The following is a 24937-nucleotide window of genomic DNA, read 5'->3' on the forward strand; positions in this document are numbered from 1 at the left end:
TTTGATAATTTTTGATTTCACTGATTAATTCAAACCATTATGTATCTTGTCTGAGCTAAGTGTAATTTGAGTTCATTTTATGAATTAAGTTCCACTGATAAATGTTCTTGTAAGCTTTACTATTTTGGCTTAGTCAAATACTGGCTTATACAAATTTCTGCATACTAATCTTGATAATATTTCTCTTATAATAATATGTTACTGTTTGGCACCACAAAATTTAAAGAAAAAAAAATTCATCTTAAAATTTTATGCCTTATTTTTGAGCTCTTGCTACTGTTTGATCAAGTTCTCTACTATTGTTACATTAACAGGATAACTATGCATGTCGTGTTTGCTTTAATATGGTTGTGCATTTAGAAATGTAGTCTATGATAAAATTAATATTGTAATGTATTATAAATGTAGCAACTGCTAGCAAACCTTATTAAATAAATAAATAATATTTGTACTTAAATCTTTATTTATATTTATAATTATTTCTTTTGCTTTAATTAAATACATACTTTAATCACAGGATAAATCTTTTCAAATATAAGAACCCAGCATTTATTATAAACAGTAGTAAATGTGGCTACATGTTATGGTACTATTAAATTTTTATTGTTATCTGAAATTTTAGTTATAATTTTACATAATCACATTTTATTTTTCTAACTGTTATTTTTTTCTTGTTCTTTAGCAATAGATATTTTTTGATTTTCCAAAAGTTCAATTTCTAATTCAAGTTTCTTAATTTTTAATTCCGATATTTTTACACTGAATTTGTGCTCCACCTCCAACATTTCCAATTGTTTTTTCTTAAAATCTATGTTACTGTTTATTATAGCTTGACGGCCTTGTTCACTTCTGTAAAATTAAAATATTTCATTATTAATTGTTTTTATATTTAAATTTAAAGTGTGAATATATTATTTATTCAAACACATGTACATACCTATTATGAGAGACCTTTTTGTCCTTCTTTTCAGTATTTTTAGGCATATCTATAACAGCTTGAAAAAGAAAAACAAAGATAAATAAAACCAATTTTCTTACAAACATTAGTCTAGGAATATAGTCTAGTAGGAATCTAGTTTACCTTTAATTTCTTTATTAGTTGAGTTAATTGTATTATCTGCAGATAAAATTGGTTCTTTGTACTCCGAACTAGAGCCAGGCATAGGACTATCATCTATCTCGGGTGGAATTGTAATCTGAAGGAGGTATTACCACAAAGATTACACTTGGATATATGCAAATCATTTCTGTTTATAAAAAAATTATCAATTGAATTGAGGAGATTGGAAGTTTTTGGAAACACCAAAGAGATATGCATATGTATATATTGTACAGTACAGCATTTTTTAAACATAGACATATATTGTGAGTGCTACTCACATTTTTTTATTATATATATATATATATATATATATATATATCTTTTGTTTTTATAAATAGAATAGAAATTCTTTTTGTATGCTTTAACACTTCTTACTTACCACAGCATCACTGTCATAATTATTTACGTCTACGACAAAGTCACAGGGAGCAATCGATTTAATTTCCAAGTCCACTGGAGAAGGTGATGGGGGCTTTTGACCACCTCCTGTCTGGAACTGTTCTCTTCTGTGAAGAGACAAGTTAGCCTTGGCTGTCAACTTCATTCGTTTCCAAGCCAATTTTACTTCTGTGTCAGTTCTTGCTTTTCCTACAATTTCATTTAGCCTGAAAACATGTAAAAAAAAAAAATAATTATTGCCAAAGTAACAATTTCATACATAGTATAGCCAGGTATTTACAGGTAGGCCAGTTAAATTACATACGTTACACATTACTTACTTCATGGTTACATTTTTCCATTCTTTAGATTTCAACATATTTGTGTTCGTTTTTGTTGACTTATCTTCTAATATATGTGCAGACTGGGAAACAAGTTGACGTAATATTTCCTAGTATAACATGAAAATTCGTATTAATTATATTGAGAGGTTATTAAATGAACTAGATGTATGTTGATTTGAACATTAAAAATAATTCCTGTGACATCCTTAATAAGTAATTTAACATTCTATTTCTGTAATTTTGTTGTATTGTATTTTGTCATTGATATACTTATTTTTATATAATATATAATAACTCTATTTAATTCTGATATGTTTCATGTATGTTTGTATTAAATAAATAAACTAACCTTTTCTTCAGAAGTCCAATTATCACCCCTTTTTTTCTTTTGTTTATCCATTTTACAGCACAAGTAACGTTCGTCGCACACAAATTCAGAACAAAAAATATTATAGGTACTATTCTTAAGAACAACGTACCGTCTATTAAGAATCAATCAAGAATCAATGAACAATAGCGGCTGTGTTTTTGACGCGACACGTTACAATAACAATATATAAATTTTCGAAAATTTTCGTTAACATAAAACTACTCGCGCTTTGTATTTCATTCCTTCATACGCTAGCTATCTAAAAAACAACTGAGAAATATACGTGTGTCATAAACAAGAATTAAATTCAAACTATTTCTAAGTACAAAGTAATAAAGATTTCAGATGTTTTAAATAACATAATAAATTTTATTAGCAAAAATATTGATGTATTCTTCATTATTTTTATTACACATTAGCAAGTTTTGAATGAAAAGGAACGGTGTAACATACTAATCAAATATTGAACGAACGAATGAATGATTTGTTGCTCATCAATCTGTGGATACAATTTAAGCCAGGGCGATCTTTGGTACTTGATAGACCACGATTGGTACTCGATTTGTAATAAGAATGAATTTTAGTCCGAGGTCTATCGTTAATACCGTAACAAATCAGGACTTCTTAGTCTTGATTTAATCTCGGTACTAGGTCAGTTTTTTGTAATAAGATTATGTAGGTTTACAAGAACACAACTTTGAGCACGAAAATTCAAAATTAAAAACACAAAATATCAAATTTTAGTTTATAATTTTACAGTAAAGATAGCATTTGTTTTCTTTTAATCTTAAGAACTTATTTATACTATATAATAATTTAAGTAAGACTCTTTTGAGTTGCTTATTGATTCAACAGTTACTAAGCTATAGAGCAAAAGCAAGTTAAATCAATAACTGAAGGCTGCATGCCTTAAGTTACGGGTTGATTGAAAATTGGGAAAATTATTCTCATTGTAAATTAAAAAATGTCCAAGCTGGATGACTTATTTGATAAAAAGAAGGATGAAGCTCCTATGCTCGACTTATCTAAAGTAGTAATAAATACCGCCGAGGAATATCGAGAAGTTTTAGACAAAGTACCGGACTTTAAAACAAGACCAGAAAAGGTGGCCATTTATTATTTAATATTTATTTATTTTTTGTTTTTTTTTATTTTTGTTTTTAAGTAATATTTTAAATCTTTTATTAAGGTTAAACCCGAAGATGTCAAAATTAAAGATAGACCAGAAGATCATAAAACGAAAACACCTAAAAAGGAGATCAGGGCGTATGAAAAACTAGGTACACGTGGATATGAGGAAAAGCAATTTACGTTTATGGATCCGATACCAGTAGAAATGCAATTGTTAAAATTCGACGAACTTTGTACAGTACCTATCGAATGGCGAATGCTCACTTCCATTAGACCCAAGTCGAAACTGGACGAGGAGTATTTTAATAGGTAAGTGATTAACTTGCTGGTAATAAGAGTGTCTTTCTTTTAGTTTATATTGCCTAGTGTACCTAGATTAGACAAAAGTATTCCGCAATTACTCCACAACTTACTACTTCAATATTTGTAGGTGGATATTTTTGTCTAAGAATTTATTTTTAAGCAATCTGTTTACATTATGATATACCACCACCACCGAATACGAGATAAATTTATGCACAAAACTAAAAATAAATGTACCTAATTAACTTGAAACTATCAATCGTTGTTTTCCGATCTGTTGCCGAGCTCTCCACAGTTACAACTCACAAAGAACATGTTGCTTTAAATATTAAATTATATCTTACTAAAAGCATCTTTCTACTGAGCAAACAAAGAAAAAATTAAAACAAATTATATTATCATTAAAATTAAGTCTATATAAGATTATTTGTCTATTGTTGTGAGAGTACAAATTAATATACTTGCGTTTACTTGCGCTACTCTAAGATTGCGTTATCAAAGAAATTTATTAAAATTAAATATTTTAGCATTATTTAAGGATTACAATACACTATAAATGTTAATCGTACAATTTTTCCGTAAATTAAAGAAATGACATTTAAAGTTTATTATTCTATTAGTACTCTTCTCCACAAATTCTAATAATTATAAATCTTATATATAAAATTCTCGTGTCATGATGTTAGTTACAATTCTCCTCCGGAACGGCTGGACCGATTTTCATGAAGTTTTGTGTGCTTAACCAGTAGGTCTGAGAATCGGCCAATATCTATTTTTCATACCCTTAAGTTATAAGGGAGGGGGAGGGGGATTAAAGGGTTTAATAACATATATGGCAAAAGAAAGTTTGCGGGGTCAGCTAATAACTAAATAAGTTTTACAACATTCCGTCTGACATCGTTTTATCTCTTTTAATTTAAACTTTAGTGACAACCAGCCAGGCGTGCCATAATTTTACGAAAGAGATTCTATAAGAATTGCTTTTATTTATGAAGTACAAGCGCCTATTAAATCACGCTTAATTTCAAAACCTCATAAAATATTTTACATAAGTAAAATAAAGAAAAATGATATCGAAAGTTGTAATATATTTATTTCTGAAATAAAATAATAAAAAAAAAACGTAAAACGCTTCTGCTATTATGCCAAAAAAATAAACACTAAAAAGTTGATCTTAGGAAACTGGTCGCTCAAGATGGCCCGAAAAAATATTAATAGTAATTGGTAATGTAATCATAATCAACACTTATACAATTTTGTCTAAAAATATCTAAAGAAAAACACACCCTCCATTCAATATTATACATAAAAGTCAAAAAATGAACCAGAAATTTAAATGTGAGCTATCTTAAATCTATGAAAATAATAATGACTTATAAAATAAAAATAAACTTCTGAATTAAATATATATTAACTTGTACATCAACTATGAAAATAACTTATCAAAAATAAAAATAATTCAGTTCTTTATTCGAAATTTTTTTTTAATGATATTCGTAGGCTGGTTATCTTAGGTATATTGAAAATTAAAACATACTCTGGGATACATTATAATATAGGTATTGACTTAGTTAAAACATATAAGACTCTCCTGTTTATACCTACACTCGTAACAAATAAATTAATTCAATAAATAAAAAAACTAGAATTAAAAAATAAAACAATCTAGAGAATTAACTTATTAGCTTAAAGAGATCTTTAATTATCTTACTCCTCCTCTTTGGTTAAACTCACACAGATCACTATAATAATTTAATTTTAACCGTGTTTATGTCCGTTCAAACATAATACAAAACAAACATATACACGCTACATATACCAGAATAATATTTTTTACACTTTTTTTCTGTGTCTGTCTGTCTTTCTGTCTGTCTGTTTGTTCTGGCTAATCTCTGGAAAAGCTTTTATGAGATAAATAATAAGATTATGACGGAATATATACATAAATAAATATGTTAGTATAGAGGCAATTTCAACAGTTGCAAAGCAAAAATGAGATAAACACCGATATTTTTTAAATAACATGAGTTCAAGATTTTTTCATTAAAAATGTAACTTAAAGGAAAGTCCCGTATTATTAAAATGTTCAGTGAACTATTATATCAATAATCCCTGAAAGGCCCGGGATATGTTGGGGACCTATATAGTGGGCCATGATGGTAAAATAAAAAAAAGGTAATAAAATAATAATATCAGTTTGAAATACCAAGCCTAAGTTTGTACAGTCCAATGCAAGCGAATCTAAAAATTATTAGACTAAGCATGAATAAAGCATGAAAGTGTAATTCAGCATTTCGTAAGGTATTCTTATTTATAACCTGACCGGAAATATATAAAACCTGCAGGTGTCGCCAGTGTTTCTTTTATACGGTATCACTAGCTTTACCCATGATTTCCCTGGATTTCCCCTATTCATGTCTTTTTCCTTTTTCTTCCCCTCTGGACCCTGATTTCCCCTCAAAAGGTCACTGTCTGTACGTCCTAAATTCTAGCGCAGCTAGTGGCAGAAAAAAGAACTAAGATCTGGTTTTATTGTTGTGTACAATGAACATGAGAAGTAATAACAAAATTGTAACTCCAAGTTTCCGACTGCGCAAAGTAAACGTCTCCTTTCGGGGTTATGGTATTCGCATGTATAAAAAACCCTACAAACAATTTTGGAATTGTCTCAACATAAATTTAAAGTTTTTATCAAAAAAAAAATAGATTATTATTCGGTGCAGGATTACATAGTTGATAAAGATGTCTGGACTGTATTTATGCAACATCACAACATGTTACTAATTTTGTACTAAAACACAGTTTATATATTATTTTTGAAAAGAGTAACTGCGGAGTTTCTTGCCGATTCTTTTCCGCAGAATTTACATTCCGAATCGGCGGTAGCTTAACTTTTGCAAAAATAATAATTTATTTGTAAAGTTTTAATTTGTAAAATGACGATTCGAAATTGCTCTTGGGGCCTATTTAAATAAAGCTGTTTTTAATTTTGATTTTGAATACTATGGAAAAGTCGTTATATGATTTTGATTTTGAATACTATGGAAGTATACCGTTCGGACTCCTTGTCCTCCTTGGTCCTTGGCCTTCTTCTGCGACAGTACCTTGTAATTACTGAAATATCTACAGATTGTTCGACTTCTAATTACGTTTCTTCAAAAGGAGGGTTCTGTAGATGAATATGTTAACTACATTCCACGTGAAAAAAATCCTAGCCCTTTTTAAAATTTTACTTTGTCCTAATATACGAAGTGCTCTGTCCAATACTATTTTTCTTAACCCTAAAAACGTAGATAAAACGAAATATTAGTAGTAACTGCCGCATACAACTAAGGAATCACTTATGAAAACGATTTCTTTTTCTAGTAAAATGCTTTTTATTGTAAATTATAAATATAATGTGCCTACGCGCTCACAAAAGGTATCATACGGAACGAGTCTATCAAAGTAGCTCGTCTATTTAAACAGTCAAGTTTAAAAAAAGCGTTTAGGATTTTTTTACACGCAACTTCATCTATTACACCTACAGAACCCGCCATTTCAAGGGACACAGCCGTCGAACACCTTATATTACCGACTGTGTGTTATTGTACAGAGTCCATGTGTAATACATATTTTATTGTAGATTGATAGAACTAGGTAAATCTGAATTAAGAACCAAAGCGAAAGACAAAAGGGAGTATGCGAAAAACAATATGATTAGAAAAACGAAGACCCGTTCAGGTGTGACAGAAACACGCATCGTGTCATGCTCCGAGTGCTGCGAAGAGTACTGTAATGGTGCGTATTATTCCATTTTTATGTTAAGTTTGTAATGCGATGCTTTTACCTGATATTAAAACAGTTTTACTTATGAGGAACTTATTGTCGTTGCCATTTTGAAATTGTTGATATTTCGGTGAGCGTATTTAAAAAAGTCTTTTTAGCGACCGTGATAGTTTAAAAACACATAATATTTAAATAGGTAGTCAAAGAAAGACACTTGAAGTAAGTAACCAAAACGTATTCTTACGATAGAAAAAGACAACAAAATAAAAAAGTAAATCGTCCATTCAAATTTTTTTTAATAAAATAAAAAATAAATAATTTATCTAAAAATTAAAAAATAAAATTTAGGGGTGGACTACCCTTAACATTTAGTTGGATGAAAAATAGATGTTGCTCGATTCTCAGACCTACCCAATATGCACACAAAATTTCATGAGAATCGGTCAAGCCGTTTCGGAAGAGTTTAACTACAAACACCGCGACACGAGAATTTTATATATTAGATTTTGCAGCGGGATCTTAGGGTGAGGACAAACGAGCATAATTTTGTGAGTTGTCAGTCGCGTAATTTCGGTCGCAGAAATTCTGACTCATTTTGCGTCGCCGTGTGGCACGAACTGGACTGTTGTATGAAACACTCACTCACTATGACAACTCACAAAATTACGTTCGTTTTTCCTCACCCCTAGGCTATTAAAGCTTTTTGTGAAATAGACAAAATTTTATTTTGTTTATGTTTATTTAAAAAAATCTGTTCATAAAATTACCTACCAATTTCAGGTATGCTTACGTCTTATTACTTAATGGGATAAGGTCGCCTTCTGTACTTTTTCTTGTTGTTGTAAATTTTTTTAGTGTCCAATAAATACATTATTATTATTAGGTAAAATGTGCACCATAACGAACTACGACATGTTCGCGCGACTGAAATTGGAAGTAGAGACAAAGAGCAGTCGCGTACAGGCGCCGCCCGCGCAACTAAGCAAGCTGCGTCGCATGCGCCGCCGCACACGCCGCAAGCCGCGCAGCAAGAGCGCCGCACCTACCTACCACAAGCCTGGAGCCGCTAAATCAGGTGCCAGGAGCGATACCGAATTATAAATCACATCACTTCAGCCTATCGCAGTCCACCGCTGGACATAGGCCCCCCCAAGTTCGCGCCAGACATCTCGGTTTTCAGCCTACACCGGCAATCTTACGTAGATCGTCGATCCAGCGGGCCGGAAGACGTCCCACGTACACTGCGTTTACGAAGACGCGGTCTCCACTCCAAGACACGATTATACATATATTTTTTAAAATTTTCAGAAGTAAAACTTTTTACGCACGCTTGACTTAGGGAGTAAGCTTGTGAATGCGATGAGAGCGTTACGAAAAGTGTGATCGGGTGAGGCGAACGGTAGTTGAGAAGGAGATATAAGTTAGATGGAGCTAAAGATATTTTACTTCAGTCGTTTTTACCAGATGATGAGTTAAAAATTTCGAATTGTAGTCGTTTTCTACGAACCAAAATTAAAACGCTATAAAGATTATTATCTATTTTTTCAGTACGTACAGCTATGTTCATCATATTATGATAATGTCATAGTTCCAAATAAAATACAAACCTTTCGTCTTGAAATCCCTGTAACCTAACTACAGATAATAGATATAAATGATATATAATATTATGATTCCATACCTATTGTTATTTATAAAAAAAAATTGTATACATAATAAAAGAACACAAAAGGTTGAACGGGCTATTAGATACAAATACTATAAAAATATTCCTAACATACCTACGAATTTGTGAATATTCATATCTTTTAATAAAGCTTCAGTCCGTGTTTTCATATTATATCATACCTGCTCACAAAACCCGTCGGACGTTTTTAAATATGAAAATTACATAATGAATTAATAATAGCCAGAAAAACTTACGTTTAGATACTATTATACAAAATTGGACAAAAGTAAATTCTAAAAAACATACTCAATTAGGTATAAGTAGAAACTCATTATTTTAACTTCTCGTAAGTAGTTTGTAAGTATAAAAATTACCAACTTACGTATTTAAAATTTATGCCCCAAGTAGACAGTGGCGTAGCGTGAGGAGACGGGGCTTCATGGCCTTGGGGAGAATTTTAGTAAAAACAAAAAACGGCTAGATTTTTCCATTAAAACTGCCAGTGGCATATTTTGTCTGATGTGGCTGTGTCACAATGTGTAAAGCACACAAATTTTCAATCGAAAATTCTCACGTCAAAATAACAGCTTTTTTTAAAAAGTCGGTAGACTAAATGACTCTAAAACTCATTTAAATCTCTTCTTTCTGATGGTGTAAAAAATATACATTACTAAATATAAATAAATGTATTACTAAATATGGTAAATGTTTTTAGAAAATACAATGTCATCGTTAAGAGGTAATTTAATAATGAGATTGTTTCTATTTTTTCAACTATAAGTGCAATAAACATATATAACAACGTTAAACAAATGAAGATTTTTTAAAGTAAATTGTCCATTTCAAATTGAATAGCCTAAGCCTACTAGAGGCATGCTTGTAAATCCGCCTCTGAATCCTATTTCTACTCAAGTAATGTTGATGAAATAAATTAGTCCGGTCAAAATAGTCATTTATAATAACAAACATTTCGACAGACCTGAATTTTGATAGACTAGGTAAAAAAAACTATTCAAGGTCAACGGTCAATAATTTAGTTTTTTGTTGTCTCGAAAACGGCAATCTTAATTAAAACTATAGCTCAGGTAATAATTGTAACAAAAATAAACGCATATCTTTTCGGTAGCCCTGCGGCAAAAATCTACGCTACGCCACTGAAAGTAGGTAGGTCTAATTATAGGTAATTGTTAATATTTAAGTTACGTATTTTTGCTTTTTATTAATTATTACCTCTACATTACTCAGTTTTCAATAACAGTATTTACTACGATTATTTATTGGTTCTAACAACGATACCTACATATTAGTGTTTTTTCATGTATTTGAACAAGCGCTAATTTTATTATATTTTTAAATTTATTGGCATTAAATTAACAGTAAATTAATAAATAAAAAAATCGATATTTAAAATTATTGAAAATACATATTAAAAATATTGAATATTTGAAATACACATAAAATTTATATTAATTTCAATGTTTGAAAATTGATTTTAATGTAAATTTTGCGACGTTTTCGGGTCAAAAGTTAGTTATTTAAGTTGAGCGTAACCAATTACATTGATATCAACAGTGTAATTACTTATCAATCAACATTAAAGGTGACTGTTAAAATGAACTTATGTAGCATTCAACTATGAAACCTGCCTTTAGCATTAGATAGGTTTAATGATAAGACCTCGCACAATTTTTTTTACGTTAAGATTAAGGGAAATGGTTTTTAAGTCTAGTCGACATGTAAATTACCTTTATACAGTAATTTATAATTTCAATTTTTGTACTAATTGTAAGATACTTTTGCGAACATAACATGTAAAGTCAATATATTCAAATTAATAAATACCTACTACACCAAAATTCTTTGTTTCTTTATTATCTTTTCGCTGACCCTGATCTCGCTTTTATTGCATATTTAAATATAATACTTTTTAATATACAATTTTTTTTCCAATACTATTAATTTTGTCTTATAAAAATAATTACGAAACATAAATAGTTTTGTAAGTATATGATATTTATTGAAGCGTTAGATATTTTTAAATGTTTCTCAAGTGAGTGGTAACTATTTTTTGTGAATGTATATAAAATTGTAATGTGATTTATGTGTCAAGGTAAAAAATGCAACACAATTTGATATTAATTTTCAAGCATTTGATTTCGAACAATTTTTTTAATAAAAACAACATTCTTTGTTATTAGTAATTATTTAGTCAGCAGTTATGTAACTATTTCAAAATAAATTAGGTAATGAATGATGAATAAGACATTAGATTATTAATATCACTCTTTATTGATTTTAAAAAAATATTTATATTACGCATTCATTACATTTTAGAGCCTATAGACAACATCCCACTATAGACAACAGTGATAGTACGACAAAACTCTCTAACTGAATCGTATAGTCTGCGAATACAAAGTCGACAGTATAATTAATCTAACTTTTCTAACGACCAACCAATTGAATGAAGAATTTCTTTAACTAAAAGAAAAATTTAGGCCCTAAATACAAATGTCTAGAAATAAATAACTGAGCACAATTTTAAAGAAATACAAACAACTGAAAATAAACCTCTTCAAATAAATTCCCTATTTTAAATTTACCTATAGCAATACATATAATTAATTAACAATAAAAATTAGTGGTTAAATTCCGTAAGTGCACTCAACGGAATTTCACTGTTACAATAATAAATCTTACTTAAGTTACTTATTGCAACAAACAGTTTCCTACAAATTACCCTCTGACACAAACTGATATCACAAGATAAAGAACGCGAAACCAAAAACAATAAATAACATTAGACAATCCGAGGTCAAGATCATTGTAGGTCACAGAAAACACAGGTATTTAAGCCTTTAACAGTTATAAATGGTAAATCGAAATAATTACAGTAGGTAACAGACAGTTTTAAAACGAGATAAATAATAATATAATAGAGGCTTAAACGTGAATTTATCCAAATTTTGATCATTTAAAATAAATTAAGTATATTCTTCAGACAGGTAAAAAAGATGTTCCATTGTAATTACTATTCTTAACATTATGCTTAAATCTAATATACAAAACAGGAATCTGCAATACAATCATTGATGTGTCGCTACGTATTAAGAGCTACAATGACTTCACAATAACAAATTATAGATAATACAGGTATTGTGTCAACACTGCAAGAATAAAGCTGTTGGAATATGGACGGAAAATCCGAAATATGCTTCTAAGGTGGAAAAAATTGTATATTATTTCAAGGAATTTATAAAAACATATTGGTCTATTTATTTGCACTAATAAATGTTACATATATTTTTTTTTTTTCTTTAAATTATAATTATATGTTAGTACTTTATTACAAAATAGTAATGAATTTAATTCATAGGAAAAATTCGTTTCATGATTATTAGAAAAAGAAATATACAAAAATGGAATGGAGTCAAGACACTTACCGCTATAAGCACCAGGATTTTAAATGTTATATTGAAAGGTTAAAAATTATTATCTACGTAAATGCTAAATCTAAAGATCTACAAAACTGTTACTTTTTACACCATATTTCACTTGAAAACTTAGAAATCCTTTAGACATTGCTTCAAATTGAGTCACATTAAAGTAGTAACACCAAAAATATTGCAGATTCCGAAAGATTTCTCTCATAAAAATATAATGACTCTTTAAAAATGTATAAAACAATTTGTATTATGCTTCAGTGAAAACAAATAGTTAAATTATTATGAAAAAAACAAGTCATAACATAAAATATGAAACTAAAACATGGACGTAATTAATCTGAATGTGTAAGAACAGTTACATAATTATAACTTAATATAAATTCACACCATATAAAACTACAGTTTGAAAAGTCACATTCACATTATCATTCAATTAACATTAATTTGATAGTTCAATTCTTTATAAAGTAAGGATTTTCAATAATAAATAAGATAAAAAACATTTTAAGTATGTCACATAAATTTTATGAAAAATAAAAACCAGGATTTGTAGTTTTATGGGTGATGTGAAGCATTGAGCTAGCACTAGGGAGGACACCCGGCTTAACCCTGTTGGCACCTCACTGGTCTTTGCGGGGTTTCTTTTTACTCTTTTTAGATACTTTAGCATCTGTCCAAGTATCTGAAAAATAAAAATAATTAATCATGTGAATCGTTCAATAAGTCAGTCTTCTAGTTGTATCTACAAATGAATTTTGTCTTTAAAATATATCTTGTGCTTAACACTGAAGAAAAACTACACATGTTAGAATAAATTTCGAAATAATATGGGCCATATTGAACAAAAGACGATAATGAAGTGTGATAAGATGAACTCTTATTTCCATGAGTGGCTTTGCCTGTATAAATTATACGAAACATTTTGAATATCATATCAAAAATTGACCGCTCCAGCGGGATTCGAACCCGCGTCTCCGACTGACCGTGTCGGCGCTCTAGCCAATTAAGCTATGGAACGATGTACCCGCCAGAGCGAAATTCTTGATATGATGATTTTTATTTTCGGTTTAAGCGAACCGTGGCGCCGTCTATAGTGAGTTCTTTACAGAGACCCGTAACTATTCAAAGTTTCATATTACAATGAAAATCTTTGACAGGAGACGACACCATGCTATTCTTAATATGTACGATTTTATTTTTATGTTACCCACACATTATGGATTCTAAACATTTTGAATATCATATCAAAAATTGACCGCTCCAGCGGGATTCGAACCCGCGTCTCCGACTGACCGTGTCGGCGCTCTAGCCAATTAAGCTATGGAACGATGTACCCGCCAGAGCGAAATTCTTGATATGATGATTTTTATTTTCGGTTTAAGCGAACCGTGGCGCCGTCTATAGTGAGTTCTTTACAGAGACCCGTAACTATTCAAAGTTTCATATTACAATGAAAATCTTTGACAGGAGACGACACCATGCTATTCTTAATATGTACGATTTTATTTTTATGTTACCCACACATTATGGATTCTAAACATTTTGAATATCATATCAAAAATTGAACGCTCCAGCGGGATTCGAACCCGCGTCTCCGACTGACCGTGTCGGCGCTCTAGCCAATTAAGCTATGGAACGATGTACCCGCCAGAGCGAAATTCTTGATATGATGATTTTTATTTTCGGTTTAAGCGAACCGTGGCGCCGTCTATAGTGAGTTCTTTACAGAGACCCGTAACTATTCAAAGTTTCATATTACAATGAAAATCTTTGACAGGAGACGACACCATGCTATTCTTAAGAGGAAAGGGTACCGAAGAGACTTTTCAAAAATAGGTATTTGAATAAAATGTTTCTGTCGCGCTGCATGCCGCTACCGCGCCCCGCGCCATCTCCGCCCCGTTTTTTCTGTGTGACTGTCGTGTTGTTAGTGTGCGTGTGCCGGCTATTCAGCTATTAATTGTTGACGATATTTTAGTATTCGCATCTTTCGTTTGTGATTGACTACGAGTACATATAGCGCATAGTGCTATTTTTCTGAATTTGGCTTGTTTTATTGAATTTGTTCTGCATCGTATTGCTGTGACTCGGCTTACTATTATTGAATTTCGTAAACTACTTATTATTTATGTTTTATTATTTTGAATTGGATACTCTTTGTGACTTGATACATGTCTATATTTTTGTGGGTAATTATCGAAATACTTAGGTAGGTACTTTATTTATGAATTAGGTATGTAATTACATGGTTGAGGTGTGTGTAAGAATGGGTAATGAAATACATACATAATTATAGTGTATACATGTAGTACATAGTATAAGTGTAAGTATAGTATATATATGTAATGTAGTACATACACAGTATAAAATGTTTGCCTTAGTACCTATATAATTTGTAATGTCTCACGTTTGTCGCAGTTATTAATACATGGGTATAGGTTATATATATTAATTACCATATAATTGCGGCGATATAACAATGGTTAAAAATAATATTATAAATAAAAAAAAAACAAGAAACGCCGCCTGCGTGAAGAACAACTATTAGAAAGTCAATTGAAAAAGCTGGAACAAGATAAAAATTCAATAATTACACAAAGATAGCTAAATAAATTACACCAATTTCAAACATTATGTACTGTACACTTACAAAAATCATGAAGGCGACTTTTTCAATTATTATTTTATTTATGTTTTTTTAGTTAGGCAAATTACGTAATCGATTGAATTTTTTTAAAGAGTGGTTGATTAACATGACATAACATAACAATACACTTTATTGAACACCAACAGAAAATAATAATACGTATCAGATTGATTTTTAACCGACTTCCAAAAAAGGAGGAGGTTCTTAATTCGACTGTATTTTTCTTTTTTTTTTGTATATATGTTACTTCAGAACTTTTGACTGGGTGGACCGAGTTCGACTTGTACGCAAAGGAAAAAAAGCCGACTTCAATTACATCGACATGTAATACAACAAAGGTAGACGAAAATATAGTCAAGTAAATACGCGTTATTAAAGATTACTCAAACATTTGTTATCAGATCTCGATGAAATTTAAATATGACTACACGATAAACATCAGCTTTCGATTAAATTAAAAATCATCAAAATCGGTACACCTAGTAAAAAGTTATGCGGTATAATACAACGTAGGTCGACGAAAATAGTCAAGTAAAAACGTATTATTTATATTACTCGAAAAGTTGTTGTTAGATCTCAAATAAACTCAAGTGAGACTAAATGACACACACCACCTTTCGATTAAAAAAAAATTTGTAGAAATCGGTCCACTCAGTCAAAAGTTCTGAAGTAACATACATAAAAAATACAGTTAAATTGAGAGTTTCCTCCTTTTTTGGAAGTGGGTTAAAAATAGAAACCGATTTTACACGTCTATAGAATTCCTAAGTCGCCAAGCTTGAACAGTGAAAGATTTAGTATAAACGAAAGAGGAGTGAGAGGGAAATTCAAGAAGTAAGCTTTCCTCAGAACGAAAACTGCGTTCATTGGAATCACTAAGAAACTTAAATCGTCTTGACGTGAATAAGACTAGTGGACCTGACGGTATACCTGCGCGCGTCTTAAAGGCCTGTGCACCTGAGCTGTCTCCTGTTCTCACGCGCCTGTACCGCCTCTCTCTTCAAACTAGAACGGTGCCAAAATCTTGGAAGCTGGCTAATGTGCAGCCAGTGCCCAAAAAGGGTAGCCGAGTGAATCCCTGCAACTACCGACCAATCGCCATCACCTCCATGCTCTGCAAAGTCATGGAAAAGGTACTTAACAGCAAGTTGCTGAACTACCTAGAGGACAATGAACTCCTCAGTGACCACCAATACGGCTTTCGTCAGGGGCGGTCTACTGGAGATCTTCTGGTGTATGTCACACACTGCTGGGGCGAAGCCATTGAGAAACATGGTGAGGCGCTCGCTGTATCACTAGATATCTCGAAGGCCTTCGACAGGGTTTGGCACGCAAGTCTCCTTAGCAAACTTCCTGCTTACGGCATCCCTGCTGACTTTTGTAGCTGGATTTCAGACTTTCTGAGTGAACGGTCGATCAGAGTGGTCGTGGACGGCTGCTCCTCTGACCTGATGGATATAAACGCCGGCGTCCCTCAAGGTTCTGTTCTCTCTGCAACTCTTTTCCTGCTCCATATTAACGACATGCTACGACCAGGCATTGTTGGATACGCAGATGACAGTACGATTGTTGAGAGATATTTGTCCAGCGCAAAAGACAGCAGGGACGTAATACGTTCTCAGAGAGAGGCCATGGTGGAACGAACAAATTCAATACTGGGGCAAGTATCCCAATGGGGTGATTGCAACCTGGTCACGTTCAACGCCGCCAAAACGCAGGCCTGTTTATTCTCCACCAAACGGAGTCCTTTCAACTTGACTCCTACTTTCCGTGGTACACCTGTCCCTATGTCCGATACCCTCGACCTCCTTGGCATAGAGTTGAATTCTAACTTCAACTTTGGCATTTACATTGAGTCCAAAGCGCAAACTGCGGCCAGAAAGCTTGGCATCTTAAATAAGGTTAAGCGATATTTCACGCCTAAACAGCTTCTTACGCTATACAAAGCTCAAATCCGATCGTGCATGGAATATTGTAGTCACTTGTGGGATGGCTCAGCTAAATATCAACTCGCCACACTGGACTCAGTGGAACGCAGAGCCAAGCGGCTTATCGGTAATGCCAGTTTGGTGAAATCTCTTCATACTCTGGCTCACCGAAGAAAGGTTGCCAGTCTAACGGTCTTTTACAGGTTGTACTTTGGAGAGTGTGCCCTGGAGCTGCACGAGCTCATACCCCCATCTCCTTTCTTCCATCGGACTTTCAGACGTACCGCAGGCTTTCATCCCTACCTGATTGATATACCTTTCATACGTACAAAGCGCTTCGAATCATCTTTTTTAATGCGCACAGCCAAGGAATAGAATTCCCTGCCGGCGTCTGTATTTCCGAGTTCATATAACCCGAACATGTTTAAAGCGCGAGTGAACAGGCTTCTTCTGGGCGAACTCGCTCCATCTTCGACCTCGTCTGTGCTCTAGAGCTAGACTGAGGTCAAGAGTAAGCCCATATCGTAATAAAAAAAAATCGTCGTTTTAGATAAGCAGGTACAACAGGATTAAAAAGAATAGAGTAAAGTAAGTTGAGAATATACGTATTCCCGAAGTAGGGAATTGGGTGCCACTCAGGGCGTAACTACTGCCGTATCAGCCGTATCAATGATACGGGGCCCCCTATTTACAGGGCCCCTAAGGTGTGTAAGCAAAAATTAGTAAAATGCTATCCACAATGTCACTTAATCTTGTGCTTCCTGGAAAAAAGAATAAAAAAACTGTCATACATACCTATAGAGTTTTAACTTCAGAAATACTGAAGTCTGAAAAGCAGTCCCCTTTTATCCGAGTCAAGCGTGCGCCCAATTGTTGATAACATTCTGTATCGTTTATTTCGGGATTCAGTTAATCATTATGAACAATGAATTAATCTTTTTTATATAAGAATGGGGCACACAAGCAGACGAAGCCATCTGATTTATAACGGCTACCGTCGCCCATGGCCTTTAGAGAAAAGATGTAGACACTAGACGCTTTAAAACCCCCAAATTTTAGCAAGGTCATTCCACACTTTGAGTGTACGCGGAAACATTGCGCACGAAGCTCGCACATTGGTTGCAAACCACTGGTGGATACAATTAGCACCACTAGACTTCTTGACATCGAAATAATGCAGAACACGACACTGCTCATAGTGCACATTACGCATCGCGTGTTCGCACCGTGGAATGCTCGGTGGTGCTTTTCCCTCATCGTCAAGAGTTGAATTCGACGCAAAAAGAGTGCAAAGAATTTCGCTTACTTTTTCGCATAATATGCCAGAGAGCCTTCAGGTTCGCGCAATGATGGAAGTGTAGACTAAAAAAAGTTACCTTCGACAGCTTTTGTAAGAAACAAAAGGCATGGGTTCCATTTGGATAGCCCAATAGTCTCTCGCCAATTCTGCTGTGTTTGAACTTTGCCCTAGCGATTTACTACCTGTAAGACCTGGAGGCAGCGTTGAATCTCTTCTTCAGGTTATGCGCCTGTGAATCCCCCATATAGATGCGGAAGATTCATAGGAATTCACTAATAGTATTGGCCTCACAGGCTGAAGCGAACGATCCCCCGCATCTATTGCTGCAGGTCAAGGCTAATAACTCTCCAGCTTGGAACTACAAGCTCTTTAAATTAGCTTAAAATCCGAAATTCAAAACATTCATTCCATTAAAGAACTCATGGAATTATTAGTGATAAAATTCAATAGCCTTGCATCCAATTTTCCGGAGGTATTAACTTGATGTTTTTCAAAACTAAAACTGATAAAAAATTACCTAAGGATTTCGATGGAACAGGAACAGCTACAGCAGACTACACTCACTATTGTCTATTCTAGGAGGAAGTTATAACTTATAATCAATAAACATTTATTTTAATTCAATGCAAGCATTTTTTGTGAGAAATCTTTACCCATCATTTGCCTGCCCCCCCACTAATTTTGATACAGGGTCCCAAAGTTCCCGGAGTTCCAAGGAATGCTACGCTAGTGGGGCCACTTGAGTTTTTTACGCAATTCAGAAATATGATTCTATTTGCGAAGTCCAAATACGAATCGCATAGGTACATAGATTCGACCAAATTTAATAATCTGCTCCTCAGTAATGTCAAGAAAACAACTAAGCAATTTTTTACCGATGAAAAAAAACAGAGAAGGTTCTAAAGTCGCTACGTACCTATATTTATTTATGTTTGACCATGCATAGCTTTTTACAAAGTATTCCGAAATTGATAAAAAAATATATTGGAAAGAGTAAACCCCGAAGTTGTTTTTCGCCTAGGAGGCGAGGAAGAAGCGCGGCTCGCAGCTTGCTTGGCATAGGCATGGGAAAGAGCAGTCCTAATTTTTTAAACTTTCTTATTGTATTTTTTATTAGTATTACGGTAATAATAATCATAATATACTTTTTTGAAATCCTTGTATTGAGCCCTTTTGATACCAAAAACAAACAACACAGTTATTTACCATAATTATCATTGTTATTTGTTAGCGAAACCCTTCGTTAGCCCAGGTTTGCACAGTGTTACAATAAAAACCGCATATACAAATACGGTTTTATTGTAGTTATGAAAAGAGAAATTATTTAATTTTGTTAATACGAATTTTAGAAAATATCGACTAAAAATAACATCACTAGTGTATCGATATAATTGTCGACTATGAGGCATCACTTCGCTGGCGTATATACGTATTGCTTTGACCCTTCCCTCCCCCAGACCTATCCCCCAAAAAGCAAGAAAGGGACAACTGCAGCTCAGACCGTTTTAGGTATATAATTTTTGACCAAAACAGTGTTTCGTAGTCGACTGTTTTCTCCTCAAAACATGGCAATTTTTAAAAAATTTTTTTTTTAGAAAATAAAAGAAGACTTCGGCTATGCCCCTATGTTTTCATTTTTTTGAAAATATGCATATATTTTTTTTAATGAGTGTCTGAAAATGTACAAAAAATTATGCAATATTTCGAGTTTTTGAAGTCTCCTAATTCCTATGATAATAAGAATATGAAAAAAATCAAAACATAGGGGCATGGTCATGGCAGCAAAGAGTTCTATGTCACAAAAATATTTGATCTAGTGTCATTATCCAGGGAGAAAACAGTCGACTACGTTTGTATGGAGAAAGACCCGGTACCCTTTCCTCTTAATATGTACGATTTTATTTTTATGTTACCCACACATTATGGATTCTAAACATTTTGAATATCATATCAAAAATTGACCGCTCCAGCGGGATTCGAACCCGCGTCTGGCGGGTACATCGTTCCATAGCTTAATTGGCTAGAGCGCCGACACGGTCAGTCGGATGGTTAAATGGATAAGGTTATTAACAGATGTCGATACAGCTATATTAGTTTACTTCAGCTACTTCCATAGTATAATGTCCTATGGCATTTTGCTATGGGGCAATGCGGCTGATATTAATGATAATAATAATAAATAACTTTATTGCACACAGTAACATATAAAAATTACATAAGAATAAAGCTTAAAGGGAAAAAAATTACGTCGCATGCAACAGGCGGTCTTATCACTAGATAGTGACCTCTTGTAGACTACCCACCAGAAAGGGGCTTGTTGAATTTAAGGGCTTGTGCAGCTTAAAAATTTAATATAATCTATAATTATATAATATATACAATCCATATAAATACATACATATATCCACAAATGCACAATACTCACAGTGACCTTGGAAATATAATGTACATACGGAAAAATAGGCATTTATTTGTTAGTCGTAGTGATCAACATGCCTCACATATGTAACACTCGGAAACGACCACAAATTAATATTTCCTAAATGCCGGCTCAGGAAAAAAAGTAGTTCCTTTATAGGAATGTCTATCTTATTATACAATAAGATTCCGGCTGCGCTTCAATCTCTACCTTTACTGAAGTTTAAAAAAATTATTAAGCGAATTTTATGTAGTAAAGCCTATTGTAACATCCATGAATATCTTAATAGATAAAAAGGCATGGGATTGAATAAAGCTTGACCAGGCTATGTCTTTGATCTCAATCTGTAAATAGATATAATTAAAATATTGTGAGCAGGTGACATGTGGTGGTTTTGACGCACACGATTGGCTGTCTCGTGTTTGTCCTGATCATTTCATGGTCATACTGTTACTTTTTGTCTTGTATACTTTTTGACTTTAAATTTTTAAAAGAGTACCCAGTTTTTTCTTCTATCTTTTTTTTCTCTCGGCCTACACTAGGGACATTATTTTATCTTATTTATTGTAATATTTAATAAAGCCGATGACATAGTGGAAAGGTAATGTCTACCAAGACATTAGAAATTTAAATTAACTTAATATTTTGATTATTTCGACTAAATTAAGGTTGCACATAACACTGGGTATATTAAGTAAGTTTGTAATGTACCCAATGTTGAGATATAAATTTTTATTTTATTGTCTGTTTTTTTGCTGCCTTAACTTTCTTTTATTATTGTCGAGTTTTTTTTTTAATTTATTTGTATTTTTATTTTTTAAATGACATTATTTTGGCTTTCGTTAAGTGTGTATATCAATTTATGAAGAAATAAATGTTTTCATTTCATTTCATTTCAACGATTTTCATGATATTTAGTATGCAGGTGATTTTGGGGGCGATAAATCGATATAGGTAGGATTCATTTTTAGAAAATGTTGTTTTATCCCTATTTTTAGGCAATGAAAAAATGGCTAAAATATCGTTAGAATACGAAGGTAAATTTCGCAATTGTCAATCAAGTTTAGCTCAGGTGGAAAATCGGCCGGTCGGGATTGATCGAGAAGACCACAGTTCAAATCCCCGTGTCTCCAGATCGATCGTTTTTTCTTTTTTTTTTTTCTAATTGCACTCACGATCTTTGAATAGCCAGTTCATATTTTTTATTATTATGTCGGTAAAATAAGAAAATATTTTCAAATTTCAATTTTATCAATATGTAATTCGCATTTAAATAGGATTTCCCAAAAACACGATTTACTAAAAATACCGAGATAAGCTCGGTCACCCAAGTACTTATTTTAAAATAAGCTATATACTTTACCTCCAAGCTCATCAAACACTGGACCACTTGGTTTATCTTCTTGCTTATCAGAAGATTCCAAATTTTCATTTTCCTCCTGTTTCATGTTCTTAGCGACTGCAGCAACCTAAAAAAGAGTATTTTTTTTGTCAATACTTTTTAATATTACAACACATCTCAGCAAATTTTGCAGGAAATGATTAAAATGTACAATTATTATACAAATAAAATGTAAATAATTATGTAATTTACCTCATTTGCCTTTTTCTTGTTTTGTTTTTCCTTGTTTTCTTTTTTCTTGTTGCTTCTGAGATCTTTTACTTCAGTCAATTCATTTTCTGGCACATCATCCTCTTCAGCTGCCCCATTTTGTGCTTGGTTACGACGTTCTGCCTAATGAATAAACATCACCAATATTATAAAACTTATGTGACATATTGTGCGAATGTCCTGTTTTATGTTAAAATATGGTAAATTATAATCTTAACCAATAAATAGGCTCTCTAACATAAAATACATTTTTAAACTTAAAGAATCTCCAAAATTAGAAAAGCATTCAAAAGCAAACACAAGCTTTTCTGTTAATAATTAGTGTAAATTAATTAAAACAATGAATTTGTTTAAGGATAACAAGACAAACTAAATAGTAACCTGCATTCAAAATGTTATCAATAATTTACTAATTATGCTGCTACATAAGTGATACAAGTTGAAAATCATTTTCGACTTGTATCATTTGTCACATTTTACAGGAGAGCAAAAACAGTGTTAAAAAAAAATCCTAGTTCATAAACTAGGGTTCTAGTTCGTGGACTAGGTTCGATTGGAGTATCTTCTTTTGTAGAAAAAACATTCTCTTTCAATACACATTTAAGTTTTTTTGGTAAACATTTAATTTTAAAGGTAATATATATACAAAAAAAAAACTTTTGAGTTGTATCTTTTCTCACAATTTTATTAATTGCTTAATTTATGATAAATGATATTGAAAATAGTGTTAAGTCACTTTATAGCTATAACTTTTCTTTGTGTAACTCTAGAAAAATGACTCTAGCAGAATGTTCCTCAAATAGAAGATAAAGATAATTAGTTATATATTTTTAAAAAGTCTTAAATTTTTTTTTTTTTTTTTTGTTATCACTCCTATTCACTTAATTTACTTGAAATTTACCTGATTATGAAAGTTTTAGGTTTAAAAGGATCTAAGGATATAACTCTAAATAGATTCATGAATCAGTATTCACGAAAATAAACTGAAAGTTGTGAAATTCAATAATCACACTTAAATCACACAGCACAAAAAATAGTGTTGAACACTTCCAATGATTAATTACTGACAAAGTTCCAGTGATTAATTACTGAATTTTTTTTAAGTAGTTACAAAACTTGAAAAATATCTATTTTCACGAATTTTTTTAACAGTTATAAAACTTTGCCAGAAAAATATTTCCATAACTATAGCAGATAGATAAATGTGTAAATGTAATGTGTAACTCGACTATCACTTATAACAGGAGACACAGATATTCTTTCTGAACAAAGTGGAATTCTTCTAATCTAGAATGTAAAAACTTGTAATAAAAGAATGGGCCATAGGATTCTATCATTAGTGTTCTACATTAATGAAAATTGTATAAATTACCTCTCTAAGGACTCGTTCTACCTCCTCTACTTGAGCCTGCAAAGCTTTAGCAACATCGTCATCTACATCAGGGCCTTCAGCACTCAGAATTTTAAAAGATTCAACTTGCTCGACATCCTCAACTGGCTGAGCAGCTTCAACATCTGCTTCCTTAACCTTCTTTTTATTTTTCTTTATTGGACTTTCTTTCTTCTCTTTTTCCTCCGACTTTACTTTTTTCTTATCACTCTTTTTAGGAACCTCCTCCCAAATTCCTTCATCAAAGTCAGCTGGTTTCTCAATCTCAATTGTCCCTTTCCCTTTCTTAGATTTTTTTGCCTCTGATACCACTTCCTTCTTTACAACCTTATTCTCTACCTTTTCTTTAGGCTTAGGTTTTTCCACTTCTTTTACTTTCTCTTCTTTTTTCTCCTTTGCTGGAGATTTTTTAGTGCTTTCAGACTTCGGTTTGGTATCTTCATTAGATGTACGATTTGGAGAAGATTTCTAGAATAAATTATACAGATTTATTATACGCGAGCTGCCTTGCAAATTTAATTATATTATTAATACTACACTTGCACGTTTTCATTTACATTTAGGAATAATTAAAGTAGTTAAAATTAATAGTTGATTACTAAAGTACTAATTATCTAAAGAAGTTTTGTAGCTGTAGCCTGTATTTTTGAGTTACCGTCATATGTTAACAAGTTAAAAATAAAACGAGTACAAATTGCATGTGCAAGATTGTCGGCAAGATCAATTATTGTATTACTAACCTTCTCCTTTGTTTTCCTCTTCTTGTTTGAAGATTTCCTGTCATCGACAACAAGAGGCAGTTTATCGAATTGCGGCTGTTCCGCCGTGTGGAACCCGAATATAAATACAAGCGCAGCGCATACTAAAACAACCGCTACAGCTGCCGCAGGAAACAGAAACTGCGTATTCGACACTTGCTGTAATAATTCCATGTTAAAAATAATTTTGGGACAACCTTTACTTTACAGTCCACATAAAAACGTTTCGATAAGGTATGATTGTCGAATAAATTAATTCCCAAGCGATAAAAGCAGACACGGAGACATGATGACGCGGCTGTGACGTGCCAAAAAATTGCGACCAGGGTGGCCAGTTAAATATTAATGTTATTCTTATTCATTATTATTACT

At 32.4% G+C, this 24937-nt stretch overlaps 3 protein-coding genes across 3 annotated transcripts; 1 reads left to right on the plus strand and 2 right to left on the minus strand.

Moving 5' to 3' along the window:
* Positions 1-631: 631 nt before the first annotated feature.
* Positions 632-2671, minus strand: LOC123659753. Its single transcript, XM_045594934.1, has 6 exons — positions 2174-2671; positions 1822-1931; positions 1482-1707; positions 1082-1196; positions 938-995; positions 632-849 (listed from the first exon to the last, which is right to left on the minus strand). The coding sequence occupies exons 1-6, from the start codon at positions 2222-2224 to the stop codon at positions 654-656; spliced, it is 756 nt and encodes a 251-aa protein (XP_045450890.1). The 5' UTR covers positions 2225-2671; the 3' UTR covers positions 632-653.
* Positions 2672-3158: 487 nt separating this feature from the next.
* Positions 3159-8497, plus strand: LOC123659814. Its single transcript, XM_045594984.1, has 4 exons — positions 3159-3299; positions 3384-3634; positions 7254-7408; positions 8280-8497. Exons 1-4 carry the CDS (start codon positions 3159-3161, stop codon positions 8495-8497), a joined length of 765 nt encoding a protein of 254 aa, XP_045450940.1.
* A 2838-nt stretch (positions 8498-11335) lies between these two features.
* Positions 11336-24906, minus strand: LOC123659931 (uncharacterized protein At1g10890-like). Its single transcript, XM_045595094.1, has 5 exons — positions 24548-24906; positions 23790-24275; positions 22400-22540; positions 22169-22274; positions 11336-13193 (listed from the first exon to the last, which is right to left on the minus strand). Exons 1-5 carry the CDS (start codon positions 24737-24739, stop codon positions 13132-13134), a joined length of 987 nt encoding a protein of 328 aa, XP_045451050.1. The 5' UTR covers positions 24740-24906; the 3' UTR covers positions 11336-13131.
* Between the last annotated feature and the right edge of the window lie 31 nt (positions 24907-24937).

This window comes from Melitaea cinxia, chromosome 14, assembly GCF_905220565.1.
Source record: "Melitaea cinxia chromosome 14, ilMelCinx1.1, whole genome shotgun sequence".
NCBI classification, from domain to species: domain Eukaryota; kingdom Metazoa; phylum Arthropoda; class Insecta; order Lepidoptera; family Nymphalidae; genus Melitaea; species Melitaea cinxia.

Coding starts and splice junctions, on each gene's coding strand:
- LOC123659753 (XM_045594934.1), bottom strand. CDS start 2,224: ATGGATAAACAAAAGAAAAAAAGGGGTGATAATTGGACTTCTGAAGAA. Junction 1,932..2,173: donor ATTGGACTTCTGAAGAAAAG/GTTAGTTTATTT, acceptor ATGTTATACTAG/GAAATATTACGTCAACTTGT. Junction 1,197..1,481: donor ATTATGACAGTGATGCTGTG/GTAAGTAAGAAG, acceptor TACCTCCTTCAG/ATTACAATTCCACCCGAGAT.
- LOC123659814 (XM_045594984.1), top strand. CDS start 3,159: ATGTCCAAGCTGGATGACTTATTTGATAAAAAGAAGGATGAAGCTCCT. Junction 3,635..7,253: donor GACGAGGAGTATTTTAATAG/GTAAGTGATTAA, acceptor ATTTTATTGTAG/ATTGATAGAACTAGGTAAAT. Junction 7,409..8,279: donor CTGCGAAGAGTACTGTAATG/GTGCGTATTATT, acceptor TATTATTATTAG/GTAAAATGTGCACCATAACG.
- LOC123659931 (XM_045595094.1), bottom strand. CDS start 24,739: ATGGAATTATTACAGCAAGTGTCGAATACGCAGTTTCTGTTTCCTGCG. Junction 22,275..22,399: donor ACAAGAAAAAGGCAAATGAG/GTAAATTACATA, acceptor ACTCTTTTTTAG/GTTGCTGCAGTCGCTAAGAA. Junction 13,194..22,168: donor AGTGTTTGATGAGCTTGGAG/GTAAAGTATATA, acceptor TTTATTTTTCAG/ATACTTGGACAGATGCTAAA.